This window comes from Aspergillus vadensis, assembly GCF_003184925.1.
Source record: "Aspergillus vadensis CBS 113365 unplaced genomic scaffold BO88scaffold_17, whole genome shotgun sequence".
Lineage (NCBI taxonomy): Eukaryota > Fungi > Ascomycota > Eurotiomycetes > Eurotiales > Aspergillaceae > Aspergillus > Aspergillus vadensis.
The window spans coordinates 745,793-761,202 of NW_020292055.1; the positions used below are offsets into that span (position 1 = coordinate 745,793).

Sequence of the window (15,410 nt, forward strand, 5' to 3'; positions counted from 1 at the left end):
TTTCCTCTCGGAAAGGATTACTTATAGGCCCTCTGCAATCACCCAGCCTTCCAATCCTCAGCTTCTCTCCGAGGATATCCTCTTTCTTGTATTCCCACTCCTGTTCCCTCAATCGGAGACCTTCCAGCCGCACGGCATGTACTGAAGTCTCATGGGAAGCAACATGGCCCTGTTATCATATCTCTGCATCTTGATTCAAGTTGCTGCACTGGCCGCAGCAGCTTCTTTCAATTCCAGTGTTCGCGTGACAGACCCCTACATTGCCACCCAATGGAACGCCTGTCCGTCAATATGTGACAGTGCCAACCCCAATGACTGGGACTTCTACCCCAACCTTCGAATCCTTAAGTCGTGCAAAGAACCAATGCTCCTCAACCTGATGGTTGGCTTTCCAAATAGCACTACGAATCTCAATCCCCATCAGCCGCTGTATGCCTGTTCGACAACAAACAACGGGTACAGCAGTGCTACCTCGAAGGCCAAAGTTGCGAGTACACCAAATGCAAGTTCTTCACGCTACTTGAACAAAGATGTTCAGGTAGAGACCGCGTGGCGAGGGGAGGAAACAAGCCGGTATACATCCCACGCGGGGCACGCAGCTCAGCTTGTGCAGTCGCAATTGAATGCCCCATCCAGCGAAAATGCCACTATTGCCATTGGGTACTCGAACGGGGTTGTCCTTGGAGCATTCGTTGGTTCCAAAATACAGAAAGGTAGCGACAATGACGGCATTCTAGGACTCTTCCTGAACAAGATCCAACAGGGAGAACTAAACAAATCCGGTGTCATGATGCAGGTCTGCGAGAGTGACCGTGCGGCAGCTTACACGCTTGGTGTTATCGCTGAAGCAAGCCCAGATTCTTCGCGAGCCCTGAGCGCCGTGCGAGAGGCCCTTGCGGCGTGGGATACAGGGAAATGTGTTTCTGGATACAGCGGGAGTTCAACCTCCACGATCTCAGTGGGTGAGGTCGTCGATGAGGGCCAGAACGACGGTCCTATCCCCGGTGGCAACGGCACTAGCGTACACCGACGTGCCCATAAGCATTCACACGGAAAGGGACTGCTTCATGAAAAGCACCGCCGAGCAACATGTACCGCCATCCAAGTCAACGACGGCGACAGTTGCAGCAAGCTCGCAAGCCGATGCGGGATATCTCCTGCCGACTTCACCAAATACAACCCGAGCAGCACGTTGTGCTCTTCCTTGCTCGCTGGGCAGCATGTTTGCTGCTCTGCCGGTACGCTTCCGGACTATTCTCCCCAGCCGAATGCAGATGGGACATGCGCAACGTATAACGTCCAGAACAACGACGGGTGTAGTAAGATCGCCGCTGCTAAGAGTATCACGGTTGATGATATCGAGGAGTGGAATAAGAAGTCGTGGGGGTGGACGGGATGTGATAACATTCAAGCTGGAGGTAAGCATAACAAGCCCAGCCTGCGTTTGTGGAACCGATCAGTGGACTCAAATATCCTTCTGAAACAGCAAATATTTGTGTCAGCAAGGGAGACCCACCAATGCCATCCACTCTGAAGAACGCCGTATGCGGTCCACAGAAACCTGGGACTAAGAGACCGGATAATTGGGATGATATCGAAAGCCTGAATCCTTGCCCTCTCAATGCGTGCTGTGATATTTGGGGGTAAGTACTTGTGCCTTCCTTTTCATCATTTCATCTGACACCGGTGTTTCTTGATAGACAATGCGGTACTACTGCGGAGTTTTGCACAAAAACAAGCGTACGTGTCTCACTTTGCTTCATGTTTACTGTCTTCGTTGAGCCATAATGACAAGTCGAGCAGTCTACTACTGACGCACCTGGAACGGCAAAGGACGGCACCAATGGGTGTATTTCAAACTGCGGTACTGACATCGTTTTTGACGGGAATGGCTTCGATGACCATCCTGTGCTAGTTGGTTACTATGAAGCGTTTCAGAACAGCCGACCATGCTTGAACCTGGATGTGACAGCTATCAATAACACAGTTCAATGGGGGGGTCAACAAGGAAGCCATTCATCAACATTTTCGCAAGCTTGGGATCATATCCATTTTGCGTTCGCCAACATCACTGAATCATTCGAGGTGGACGTTTCCAGCGTTCAAAGTGAGTTCGAACAGTTCAGAAAGTTTAAATCCGCAGGCAAAAAGCCAAAGGTGTTGTCGTTTGGTGGATGGTCATTTTCCACGGATTTGGACTCCTACGCCATTTTCCGTAAGGGTGTCACCGATGAACAGCGTTCATTGTTTGCATCAAATGTCGCAAAGTTCGCTGATGATAATGACCTCGACGGACTGGACTTTGATTGGGAGTATCCAGGGGCCCCTGATATCCCTGGCATTCCCGCAGGCGATCCCGGTGATGGTGATCGATACCTTCAATTTTTGAAAGAGGTTCGGGATAAACTCTCCTCTGAGAAGACACTCTCCATCGCAGCTCCTGCCTCTTACTGGTACCTCAAAGGTTTCCCGATTGCGAATATCTCGTCCGTAGTTGACTACATCGTGTACATGACCTACGACCTGCACGGCCAGTGGGACTGGGACAATGCTTGGTCGGTTGATGGTTGTGATGGCGGTGGCTGTCTCCGGTCACACGTCAACTACACGGAGATTGTCAACTCTTTATCGATGATCACCAAGGCCGGGGTGCCCAACAGCAAGATCGTCGCAGGTCTGGCGAGCTACGGCCGGTCCTTTGGAATGGTTGACCCATCCTGCTATGGACCGGAGTGCAAGTTCAAGGGGCCAGAGTCAGCGGCTATGCCTGGAGAATGCACGCAGACCCCGGGTTACATTGCAAACGCAGAGATCAACGACTGGCTGCAAGGTGATCAGAATATCACCACGTACTTCGACCACGTTAGCCGATCCACGATCTCCTACTCGGCAAACGGCACATGGGTGGCCTACACGGACGACAACGAGAGAAACAACAGGATTACCGAATGGTGGTACAACAGAACCGTCCTTGGAACAAGTCTCTGGGCGATTGACCTGACTGAATTTGTCGCTGAGCTCCCAGACGGCACAGTGCTGCCTCCACTGACCCTGCCCAACTGCGATCAAGCCTTCACCAGTCTGGACGATGTCGAAGCCTCTGCCGATTCAATCGATCCGGAATGCATGAATTTGTATCTGATCCAAGCGTTGAAGAGCAATCTCTCCTCGTCAGTCTCGGCGTACCACGACGTCATGAAAACGGACTACGACAAGAAATTCGGCTGGTATCAGGATGCGGTCAGGGAGCAGTTCCCGCGGTCTCTTCAGGCGTTCTTGAAGGCCAATGCCTCGAATTACTTCGAATGTACCTCTCAGGGTATGGTCCCGCGGAGCGAAGAGCCGGAAGGCAAGAATGTGAGCTCTTCGTGCCCATCCAATCCAAAGGATACAGGTTACGCTATCTTCTATTGGACAGCGACAGACAAGGATGGGTTTCTGGAGGACCTTGAAGACACCACAGGAATTTCACCAGACCAGCTCGTGTGGGAGATTGATGCATCGCAATGCGTCAGTAGTCCAGACCCTTCACAGCCGATGATATGCAGCGGCAGCAGGAACATTGGCATGCCGACCCTCCCGCCAGATTTCACCGTCAGTAATCCCAGGGACATCATCTCGGCTCGGCTCCCCAATATCACGACGTTCGAGGAACAATCTACCACCATTGCCACACTGGCAGACAGCGACCTGTACCTCGGCGACACCATTGATGTCGTGGACGGCGCATCCCTCCTCGTCCTCATGGTCTCGAACTCTATCGCAAGCATGAAGAGCGTCGAAAGCATCGGCGAGGAATATCACAAGGAACAGGTCGAAGAAGCTATTCTGCTCTTCGTTACTGCTTTCCTCCTCCTCATTCCCGGCGTCGGAGAGCTCGCCGACTCTGTTGAATTGACCTCGGTCGCAGTTACGCTACGAGCCATCGGTGCAGCCGGTGACGCCGGATTCGGTATTTATAGCGTCGTGAGTGTGAAGGATGCGGGAGCTGGGGAAATATTCCTCGCTCTTTTAGGTGGCCTGGGCATACTAGATATGCTCGAGGCACCGGCACTTTTTGCGAAGGCTGCCAAAGCGAGAAGGGCTATGGATGCCGGGGATATTGCAAAGCTGGGAGACGAAGTCAAGGGTGGGATGGCTCAGATTGACAAGTTGAAGCAACTTTGCCGTTAGAAAGGTCGGGGAGAGGTCATCAGTCAACAACGGTAACATGTGAGCCTTGTGCTTTCGTCCACGCATATTTTTGTTATTGATTGACGTTAATAATTTCCGACGACAGTACGCAAGTGAGCCTCACAATGCTGGTTCTGATCTGCCATGCTATAGCCGGTTGACTGAAGCCAGCATTCAGGGCACTAGAGATGACGAACTAGAAACATGGCGTGATCGTTTATCCAATGTCAAATGTGTTCGCAGTAGATGGCGTCAGTTTCCTTTTGGTCAATAGTATCTCTCTCAGGGGAATAACAGGGAAAGGTTTACTTTCTCTTAAAGATAGTCCATATTATAATGCTAATCAGTACAGTTGGGGTTATCTAGAATAGGGTGACAATGGACTGCTATGCAAGACTTATCCTACTAAGATTGTCAACATGCTGGCACCTTTGAACGGGGGTTTTTCTTTGATAGCTTGGTCTGGCGGGGTTGCCTACCCATGGGGCCTGGTGTTATCTAATGAAGTTAAATACTGATGAATCAGTGCTTGTTATTGCAGATCTACGAGGTCCGCAGAAGCGTTGTATGTATGCCGGAGGATTTCCCGGAGGTATATCTTCTCGCGAGACCGGAGTCTAGTACAGAGGTTCCTTGAAGTCCTAGGTAGTTTCTATGACTGGTGCGGACTCCATAGTCTGTGTGAACTGGGCATGCCTTACAAACCTCTCTGTCCAGAGTTCATTACCATGAAGTCCTGGGTAATGTGGTCTCTTGAGGGCACCATTCTGGGAAAACCAGTTAGTAGCGCCAGCAGGGCGAACTTAAAGAGTGATCATTTACCAGTGCACACTCAACCCCTGCCTCACACCCAATGCCTGTCTGACGGAGAAAGGCCATCAACGCCCAGGGGCCAGCTATATAGCTGATCAGGATGAAGGATGAATCGCTGTAGTGTCCAAACACGATGAACTTTTCACTTTTGATATTATTAAGCTCAGTGGTTGTTACCATATTAAAAGCGTCACAATCTCTATGCGCACCCATAAAGCGCGTCAGCCCTGCTATTTTCGAATATCCAAGAATTGTGGTCCACAGCACGTCCCACTTTGAACTTTGATGCTCTCTGTTCCGTAGATTTGTGTAGATGTCGTGTTCCTTCATCGTATATTCTAACATGAATGCACCATGTACATATATATATATATATATATAGGCAACTCCGGTGAATGAAACACCAACAAACGCAAGTCCATCATCACCCGCAGCTATCTACAGAATACCCAGGAAACATCCAGAAGGAGGTAGCTTGATTACGTTTGTAGATAAATGCGCCGCAAAGTCCTTCCTGAAATAGTCTTTGCTGCAAATACTACAGACACCACTATGCAGCCGGTCTGCAGTAATTCACCTTGTTGGATAACCGGCCTCGTCCAAATCAGGAGGAATGGAATGACTGAAAAATGAAGGGCTTACTTATAGATAGCTGAGGTTCTTGTATCTCATCTACCTGCGTTTTCCTACCCAGCGGTGGTAACCCGGACGAGTCCGGCTCCTGCAACTGACACTACTTTCATTTTTTCTTCAACGGTCTATTATGTAATATCCAAGTCCTTAGCCGATTGGGCTACCCGATAGATCCCGTGACCTGCGACCCCTGCAATGCCATATCCTAGGCTACTAAGATAGGTTTGGGGGCGAAGCAGGAAACTAAACAAGGTCATGGTATTTTGGCACTGCTCTTCCCTGAATAGTAGCTATGCTGTACACATCTGCTTATGGGAGGCGGCGTTGCGTGCGAGTAGAGATGAAATGCATTACTGCTTCCGCTTGATCACGATCCGGTCGAGTAATTGGCCTTTCGCCCATGTTCCATGGCTGGACCCAACGTTCTAGAGGTGGATGTGGGCGGATAGAGCCTTGTGTTTTGACACACCTCTAGCAGTTTGGGTAATCTCATGAGCCAAGTTGAGTGAATGATTGCGAGGGTTTGTAACGTGAAATCACCACTGGCTGCTCGTTTTGATGCTTAATCAATGATCTCTGTGTTCAGCCGAGCGTAGGTGAGTATTTACATACATACAGATTGCTTACAGGCTTTACCCGAGCTTCTTTGCTCCTTTTAGTTCCACATTTTAGGTCAGTACTTCTACAGTTCATTTTAGTGGTTCTATTGATTGTACTCAACATCCCAAGCTCTCTTCACCGTGATACCCTCCTCGTGAGGCTGTCCCTTATTGAGAGTTGGCAATGGAATTGCGACCGCCGTTTTAGCTTGCGATTGAGCCAATGCCGAGTAACGGTGCACCCCTTCCTCCGTATGACTATCCAGTGCTGAAAAGGGCTGTGTGTCTTCATTGTCGTAGGAGCTCGATTTCAGTATCTTCGTGGCCCACGAAGAAGCCTGAGCACGTTTTTGTGGCGTAGCCCAAGAGGACGGGTCAGTCGATTGGTTGGTAGCTTGGGTACCAATGAGGCTTCGTCGAACTGCGACCCATACAGGACGCAAAGTTGGGAGGCAAGCTTTGATGCAGTCAATATCTGGAGCCATCAAGTTTTTTAAGGGGGTCATATTACTTACCCGAGACAATTGCCAGGTCAGCCTCGATGTTGGCCCATATGGCTTGATTGACCCAGTTCCAACTGACGTCCGCATCAGTACCTTGGGTCATCACTGAAACCAGCCGCATTATTGAGGCGATGCACACACTGTCTGGTCAGCTGATTATTGGCAACATTCAGAATGTGAGGTCCACATACAAACTGCCCAAAAGAAACATTGACATGATAGCCTTCTTATGGCTTCTCGAGGTGTTGAGCTTCATGATGTAAGGCACAGGAAGTACGAGAAGCGTAACATCGATTATGATGTTGGGAATTGAGATCGCAAACAGGAATTTTTGGCTGTCAACATTGCAGGAGGCATCAATTGATTGATCCCATAATCCTCGAGTGGGTATACATTGCAGCAAGGTGAGCAAAAACTGCAATTGTGAGTATTAATGGTCTTCTTGGGGGCAAAGTTACAACACTTACTACAGCAATACCCCACATGCAGACCAGAGTGGCAAGTATGCTAATGGGGATCTTGATGTTGGCCCTGTTGAATAGACGCCAGTACAGGGCGAGGATAGAGAACTTGACAAGGACAATGACGCCCGTGTAAGTGAGTTCACAGGAAAATAGCCCGATATATGCGTCCTCCGTCGCGTTTGGTCCGAACGTTTGAATATGCCTCCCCAGAGCACGAGGTATCCCTACATCTGTTAACATTCAACACATCCATGAAGCTAATCGGATCTCGTCTTACACCACAGTAATGAAGCTGTGAGGCCAGTGCCGCAAGCCTAATCAACCATGTTAGAGACACTTATCGGCAGCAGAAGTGTACAGTACGTACCAATGAGGCTAATATCAGCCAGTCGTCAAGCCATAAGCCCGCAGTATTTTTCCAGCGACACCAGAATCGAAGGCTGACACAGAGAACGGCGATGAAGAAAGGTATTGTCGAGGAGGCATACAAATTAGGTTGCCGGGACTCGGAAAGGTCTGCAGAGGGCATAGATTGAGACATGATAATTACAGGGGGTGTGAGTTTGTTATGAGCACACAGGTATTCCTGCAAGATCTCAAATCCTCCCCGTGGAGACGAAAGTGTAGATAGTGCATACAGTGAGAAGGATCCTTTAGTATGTGTTCTGAGTATTGAGACAATCTAATATAAAGTTCAGTGAACAGACAGGTGGGCCACTGCTTTCCGTTTCCGCCCCTTCACATGTCGCAACTGGGACTGGGGCCAAAGTATTGGAAAGGTACTTTTAAAAAACCAACAGTCGATTGATACCAAGTCGAAATATGGTGGTTTGCCTCATCGAACCTCGGCTGGCACCGGTCTGTGGTTACCTAGCCCTTCACAAATTCACTAACAGGACAGACCCGGGCACTGCTCATTGGTAAACTTTCCCCGGGAGACCGACTCCTTGGACATTACTACTATGTACCATTCCGCCTGCCTGCCATCTGACCATCAAGCAATGCACGGCCTGCAGAAAGACATTGCCGAGTGGGTAAGGGTGGATGCGTGGGCGATCCGTGGGCTGTGTGCATCTGCTACTATCTGCTTCCTTGCCTGATCGTACGTACCTTTGGGCCTTTTCTCCTTGTCGGTCTGGTTCAGCCCCTGGCCGCGTCTCCATCCGGGAGACATAAAGAATATTTATTGACTGGCTCTGCGTGGACGGGATAATTGCTTGCTTTGGATCGCCGATGTACGTGCGTCTCATTTTGGTCCTCTCTGCAGTGGGTCTACGGGCCTTTTAGTATATTTTCGCAACCTTGACGGCCTCATAGTACTAGTAGACATGTCAAAGAGACAGACAGGGTGGTGCGTGTAAGCGCTGCAACCTGGGGCCAAAAGTTTGGTACATTGTCTTCAATCCAAGGCGCTCTTCAAGGTTTCGGCCCGCTTCAACGGCAAAGATCCCCACCACCTGGCCAGGATTCAGTATAGCATGATCAGCGAAAAGCCTTCCCGATCTGCGAGGAGTGTTCCAATGTTTTACAACGTATTTCCGCCCCCGAAACAGCCAAGAATCATTTGCTACTAGCGTGCGGCAAACTGCAGCTCCACTGTTTTCTCCCACAACCAATGTCTCCTATTTCGAGACCAGTTATTCTTTCCTCCCGCTGCCTGTAGATCGAACCACTATAATTCACGGTTCTGATGTTACTTTTCTAGTGATTGATCCCCACCCAATAGGGGTAAATCAACCGAGAACCTAATTCTTATCTTTTGATTCATTATATTCATTTTTATTTCTTTCTTTCTCGCGTTGGATCAATTTCCCAGCGTCAATCAGCAGACTAAATCCATTCGCCCCCACGTTCTGCCGTGGACAGCGGAGATAACCCGTTGCTGTATCAGGGTAAAGCCTTGTGGCTCCACCCCTGCCAGTGTGAGGCGAGGCGAGGGGCGCTTCTGACCTACTGAGATGAGCATAGTGTATGCAACTACCATTTAGGCCCCACCAGCAGGTACAAGTGCTAACTGCAAGACAAATACGCAGATTATTCCTTACATGTATTGACTATTTCGTACCTACTTTGGTACTAGAAATGTACCTGTCTCAATTTGCAGGTGGGGTACGGCACCTGCTCCGTTGGACGAGCGTGCTCAGCCTAGGCCAACTAGGCTTACTCTCGTAGTTGGCGGCTGCAACCTGACGTGCGGCTGATTCCAGAGGGCAGGGAGGGATATAATAATACATTTGGCGAGGTTAATTACTCAACCCATGACAAATACATACCTCTAAATCGGCTACTCCGCCTTCTTTACCTTACTACTCCTGGCAGCAGTCCGGACTTCCCATTTTTTATTCTTTTTTCTCTTCCTGTCTATAACACTCAACATAACGAAGTCACAATCCATTCCCAACCCGGAATCCCACCCAAAATGTCGTCGGCAAACCTCCCGATCATTGTCATTGTTCCAGGTGCATTTGGCACACCTGAAGGCTTCGATAAACTGCTACCGTATCTGACCGAAGCCGGATACACCACACATCCAGGGTCATACCCCAGTTGCAACTCCTCCGATCCGACCCAAGAGTCCTCTCCCCAGGATATCGCGTACCTGCGTGACAATGTACTTCTCCCTCTTTTGAATGAGGATGGAAGAGATGTTGTCATCATCGCACACTCGTACGGGGGTGTTGTTGCCGGTGGCGCAGCAAAAGGACTTGCAAAGGAAACCAGAATAGCCCAAGGTCAATCGACTGGCATCGTTGGCCTTATTTACGTGGTGGGCAATATCACGCTTGATGGAGAATCTCTCTTCCAGGCGGTAGGCGGCGCTTACCCTCCTTTCATCAAAGTCAATAAGGTATGGCATAACCAGCACAACTGCTGTCATAGCGATCAAGTATTAATGACTTTGTTCCCAGCCATCCCAGGGCCTTGCTGTCATCGAACCGGCAATGGACGTGCTGTACAATGACTGCGACCGTGCCCTTCAACCGGAATTAGATACGCTAATGCAGCCACATGCACTCCGCGCTTTTGAAACTCCCGCCACCGCCCCAGCCTGGGCGGAGAGTGCCTTTGATGGTAGAAGGGCGTATGTACGTACCCTGGATGACTGTTGCAACCCTGCATCATTGCAGGATATATGGTTGGAGAAGTCCAAGGTTGAATGGGAGGTTGTGGATTTTAAGACCGGCCACATGCCATTTGTGAGCCAACCTCAGGCACTGGCAGAGCAGATTACCAAGTTTATCGATGGTTTTATTGCAAAGTAGATAGATCAATAGAGATCCCAAAGCTTGGCGTAAAGCTCACAATACACACCAGTCGATTTGGTCTGATTTATCTATCAATAGCTATTGACATCATTGCAATGTAATACGGGCTGTCTTAGCAAAAATAGCGGTCGTGGTGACAGCAGTGGCATTGCAATATAAGGTTAAATGTCTCGGGACACTCAGAGTTTCCAGAAATTCTAGAAGCGTTAGCTGCCTCAAGCTTTCAGCTAGTAATGTTCCATGGTATCTATGATATATATATTCTTCGTCCGTCTCCCTTCAAATAGTAGTTACCCTCCGATTGTTTCCAAGGCTGAAATCTCAGACTTTGAATGCCATGAATCACAATTCTTGAATTATAATGTTACACATCATTTAATCCCGAAGATCCGTCATAGACATTGTTTCATATAGAAAGTAGACGTGCTTGATGGGTGAGTCTCAAACATTAGATACTAGGATTTTTGTAGGTCGGTCGAGTTAGATTATGTAATCTGATGGCAACTAGTTAGGTTAGTTATTCCAAAGAAGACTTATCTCATCGTGGTACCTAGATAATCCCATCCAAAAAGAATCAAATCAGGTGTGAATAAGGCGAGGATCCTGAGACTTTTGGAACCTAGTATCGTAGTATTCAGGCATAATCCCTTGTAGAGCAAGCTTCCAGCCTTGCATACATGCTCTTATCCGTTAAACATATTATAGAAGAAAAAGGACAAGTACGTGTGCCATAGCGGGCGAGAGAATTGGTATTATTCGATGTATCCTAGCTTACACAATTTGTATAGCGGGTATAAACATTCCGCACATCAACACCACCTAGTGCTCTATGGTATCAACCTTCTTCGTCACCCAGACCAGCTTTGGGACCATGATAGAAGCACCATTCAAAGTCTCCATCATAGCGCTGTGCTCTAGACTTTTCGATGCCTCCGGGGTCTTAAGTGCGTGTTCTGCAAACTCTTTCCATGTGCTCACATATCTGTATGAATGTTAGGTATTCCCATAGACAGTTGGTTTTGTTCGCGGTTATAGCTTACACATCATTCCAGAACCGAGCATTACCAAGTCCGTACTCATAAGTATACAGCATTGAGCCAGTATATCCATTTTCGTCCATAATTCGCGTCAGGTCATATTTCCAGCTGCGTAAGAGATTAGTTCGCATTAGATCTTTCAAACATCTCTTTTGGGTACACTTACGTGTCATGTCCTTTAAGCTGAGAGAAGAGTGCATCAAGATTAGATGCTGAAGTCCCAGGCACGGTTTTGATGGAGCACCCAATGGTGTCGACTTCATCCCACTGAAGGTAGCCGCCGGGCTCTAAACCCGTGTATTGTCAGCCTAGCCATGAAAATGGATTTGAAGCACATACTCAGCAGTTTCTTCAAGTTTGCTAGAATCGGCCTGGGGTCGTTATTCTTGACAACGACAGTGATCAGACGAACGTGTACAATATCAAAGTAGCCTATGAACTCATCCGGCACTTCTTCAAAAACGTTCCAGATATGCATGTGTATATTTGCGGGTAGCCATGGCTTAGGGCCAACTTGGTCCAGGCTAATATCGAAGCCATGGAGATCAACTGACGGTGGTTTTCCACGAGCAAAATCCTGAAGCCAAATACTGAAAGAATTAGCTATGAAAACTTCGAAGCTTGGTAGGTTAATTTACCCGTTACCAGTAGCAATATCAGCGACTCTCAAATCCGCAGCCCGAGTATCAATATCGGGATGAACCAGGAACCCAAGTAGCTCTTTCCAAAGGTAATGCTGTGCGGTAAGTCTAGTTGAATGTTAGGAGAATACCTATTGACAATGTCCTGTCTAGACTAACCGAGTGTTTGCGTTACAATCACGCATCAATGCATAAGGATCCTTAGCTTTCACAGTTGTCCCATTCCAGCTGTTTGCTGTTGGCAGCTGTGGTGCATTGTTATTCTGTGGGATTCTCATTATGGTAGTGTGATCGGTGTATAGTAAAAGAATTGGAATGATCTGGTTGTAGTTCGAGTGATGGATTTCAGAGGAAACCAGCTGGTTCAGAAGCCAGCCTTTATACTAAAATGAGAACGCTGTGATGTAGAAAAGTACTGTTCGGTAACTTCTGGCATGGTACTGATGCCTACTAGCGCTCAAACTGCACACTAACTGTATCATAGAATGACTATCACATTTACATACAAGAAACACCAAGTGAAGCCTGACATCTACGAAGGCAAGGCAGATTCGGGACACTGTGGATCTGTGAACGGCCAAACGTGTGCTAAATTGCCTGTTCCAGGCATCCATACATTTTAAGCATATACAAGAATGCGGACGGTACAGTGTTCCGTGCATGCTGTGGCCATTTGTTGATCTTTACCCCCAATAGAGCGGGGCAATTATGGAGCACACTTCTTAGCGAAGGAACGATATGATTCGGCCCCAATCCTTGTTATGGACCGTTACAAAATGAACCCCACTCCGAGGTTGGCTGCTAACCCTCCTACTTATTATGGGGCGTTATAAATGGCCCCATGGTTAGTTTGCATGTTTGGCCCCCCGTTTGTCATAAGACGGCATAAATGGCCCCAACGGTTAAGTCGGCACCTTGGGCCTACCGGAAAAAACCATCCCAGGTTTCATTGTTTAATGAGATAATTTCTTTATTATATTCAAAGCAAAACAACCGGCTTCCAGGGGCAGTTGTAATAGCTGTATATGTATTTACTGAAATTTGTCTAGCGATGATGGCTGGCTTTTTTGGTGGATCTAGCCAAGGGTCTTGCACCCTCACCCCCGGAATCCCCGGCAATGACCCAAAGGAACACCGAAACCTCGGGCCACTGAGCAAAGACGGTCTTATACCATGATTGGTTGGTAAAGATTGTCAGAATCATCAGTGGGCCTTAAGAGGTCTTTTCGTTTATTCCGACTTTTTCAAAAACCTTGTATGATGACGGTGAACAGAATCGCTGATACACATGTAATACATTCACCACAGGTGGGCCGATACATCCCTCTAAGAATCTTTTCGCTTGAGTATCAGACATGTATTGGCCTGGTGACACCGGCTCCTCCCGCGTGGGAGGAGAGACACAATTTCATTCAATGACATGAAGGATTGGCGAGTTGAACAGGATCTGGGTGCACCGCAGACAGTAGGATCTTGAAGCAACCAGAGTGCATGCATAACCTAATTTACCTTATTCACAAGAGCACCTGTGGGAGGCATGACGCGAGGGATGCACTGTCTTTAATTCGGGAAACGGTAAATGTACGCTTATAAGATCAAAGGGGTATTTGGTATTAAATAAGCTGTCTAATCATTAATAAGGACACCTTGAGGTTTTTAGTTCAGAGAAAATATGGGTAATAACTTATTTCTCTTCCGTTGCCGAACTGTATTATAATATAGTACTTGCGTTGCTACTCTAGGTGAAGATTGTCCGTCGCTGATGGTGGTCATAATGCCTGACTTTGGCTGCAAAAGTGTTATCGCGTAGGGTGTGATTGCACACGACCATGTCAGAGCACAAATGAGAACACCTGATGATTATTTGGCAGAAGCTATACATCCTCACCAAAGGAATAGGGGCAGCCAGGTGGGCCTTTGATAGCTTATACTTGGCGTTTACACCGTCTGCAAGTAATCGTTTGTGGTAAAATCCCTCATCTCGCTCTCCTACTTCATGTATCTTGGGCGTTGACAGCTATTTCTCAGCCATGTATTCAAGATCAATAATTTGAGAGTCCATTCTATGACTTACTTTTTGACCATATAATTACTTTAACCTCTCTTATCACATAAGATATGTATCATATTGCAAGAACTAAATATATGGCTCTCCAAGTAACTTGTCTTATTAGTCGCCCGGAGTTTCTTGATACTCATACCTAGTATATCAGACCAGTGGAAAGAATCAAATAGTGCTATTCTCAAATTCGACCGGAAAGACAGCTTCCATGTATATTGAAACTAATACCTCCTGTTTGCTATGTCATTGAGAGTAGTTAGGATTTTGTGAGATGTTGTAGGAATAAATTTTATGTGAAGATATATTCCATCCTAATCTGTCCGGACATACCATGCTCACAGATAAATCCGAGCCCACCGCAATCTCTGACTGTTGAAATTCAATTTACGAAGTTTCCAAGTCATGGGTAAATATCCATTGCTCACTTGCACGATATTCAGAAAAGTCCAAAGTAGCTACGGTTTATTTTCAGCTGCTAGCGCCTGATGTCGAGAGATGGAGGCGGGATCATGATATGGAATCTCGCCGAGCGAAACAACACGGTTCCCCTGACGTTTACCCGTATAATCGCTGTTTTCATTAGTCCTTGATTTCTTATATGTCTAGCAGCATCACCCACTATGTGGCGGTATGAAACACCGACCGGCTACATTGTCCTTGGTTAGACTCTGTCTTTATTTATAATCGCGAGAGAATGCCCTTGTCCCAGACAGCTACGTCATTGACACCCCATTTGAAGCTGACTTGAAGGTCATGATTTTCAGCGATTAGCTGATGAACTGTAGTCGGTAAGGTTAAGTCCTGTTGCTCAAGTATTACTAGCGGAGGATACTCTTACAGTACGTTTTTAGAATCTGACTTTCGCGCCGGCTGACTCCTTCAATCCAGCCATGCTCCACTTGACCAGCTGCACCGAAAAGGCTCTTCCAGCCGGTGACTGGGTTTGTACAAACCACAGGGATAGGAAATTAGCAGTGATTACAGTCCAGACCTTCAAAACATACTGACTGGCCTTAAAGTTAAGGATTGTATTCTCTGAAGCGCCGCGGTCTCCTGCCAATTGTTCCATACCATGCTCTTTGACAATACTGGCGTAATGTTGCCGCGATGCGTCAGATGTACCCAGTGGTGAATATATTTCCCATGTAAGTCATACATGGTGATGGACAGCTCTCAAACCGTCGGCAAGCCTTTGCATAGGAGGTGAAAACCGATCGTA

At 47.6% G+C, this 15,410-nt stretch overlaps 5 protein-coding genes across 5 annotated transcripts; 2 read left to right on the top strand and 3 right to left on the bottom strand.

The window, feature by feature from the left end:
- Positions 1–151: 151 nt before the first annotated feature.
- Positions 152–4,173, top strand: BO88DRAFT_466140 (class V chitinase Chi100; the record flags this gene model as incomplete). The annotated part of the gene is made up of 4 exons (XM_025711458.1): positions 152–1,418; positions 1,487–1,643; positions 1,701–1,740; positions 1,804–4,173. The coding sequence occupies 4 exons, from the start codon at positions 152–154 to the stop codon at positions 4,171–4,173; spliced, it is 3,834 nt and encodes a 1,277-aa protein (XP_025561275.1).
- Positions 4,174–6,322: 2,149 nt separating this feature from the next.
- BO88DRAFT_344157 (uncharacterized protein) lies at positions 6,323–7,726 on the bottom strand (the record flags this gene model as incomplete). Its single annotated transcript, XM_025703222.1, has 6 exons — positions 6,323–6,675; positions 6,734–6,861; positions 6,913–7,136; positions 7,189–7,409; positions 7,463–7,499; positions 7,553–7,726. 6 exons carry the CDS (start codon positions 7,724–7,726, stop codon positions 6,323–6,325), a joined length of 1,137 nt encoding a protein of 378 aa, XP_025561276.1.
- Positions 7,727–9,604: 1,878 nt separating this feature from the next.
- BO88DRAFT_344699 (esterase/lipase family protein) lies at positions 9,605–10,448 on the top strand (the record flags this gene model as incomplete). The annotated part of the gene is made up of 2 exons (XM_025703242.1): positions 9,605–10,033; positions 10,095–10,448. 2 exons carry the CDS (start codon positions 9,605–9,607, stop codon positions 10,446–10,448), a joined length of 783 nt encoding a protein of 260 aa, XP_025561277.1.
- An 822-nt stretch (positions 10,449–11,270) lies between these two features.
- BO88DRAFT_344104 (uncharacterized protein) lies at positions 11,271–12,407 on the bottom strand (the record flags this gene model as incomplete). The annotated part of the gene is made up of 6 exons (XM_025703218.1): positions 11,271–11,433; positions 11,492–11,596; positions 11,655–11,775; positions 11,828–12,078; positions 12,127–12,237; positions 12,289–12,407. 6 exons carry the CDS (start codon positions 12,405–12,407, stop codon positions 11,271–11,273), a joined length of 870 nt encoding a protein of 289 aa, XP_025561278.1.
- Positions 12,408–14,869: 2,462 nt separating this feature from the next.
- Positions 14,870–15,349, bottom strand: BO88DRAFT_416971 (uncharacterized protein; the record flags this gene model as incomplete). The annotated part of the gene is made up of 3 exons (XM_025708280.1): positions 14,870–14,970; positions 15,030–15,128; positions 15,196–15,349. 3 exons carry the CDS (start codon positions 15,347–15,349, stop codon positions 14,870–14,872), a joined length of 354 nt encoding a protein of 117 aa, XP_025561279.1.
- Between the last annotated feature and the right edge of the window lie 61 nt (positions 15,350–15,410).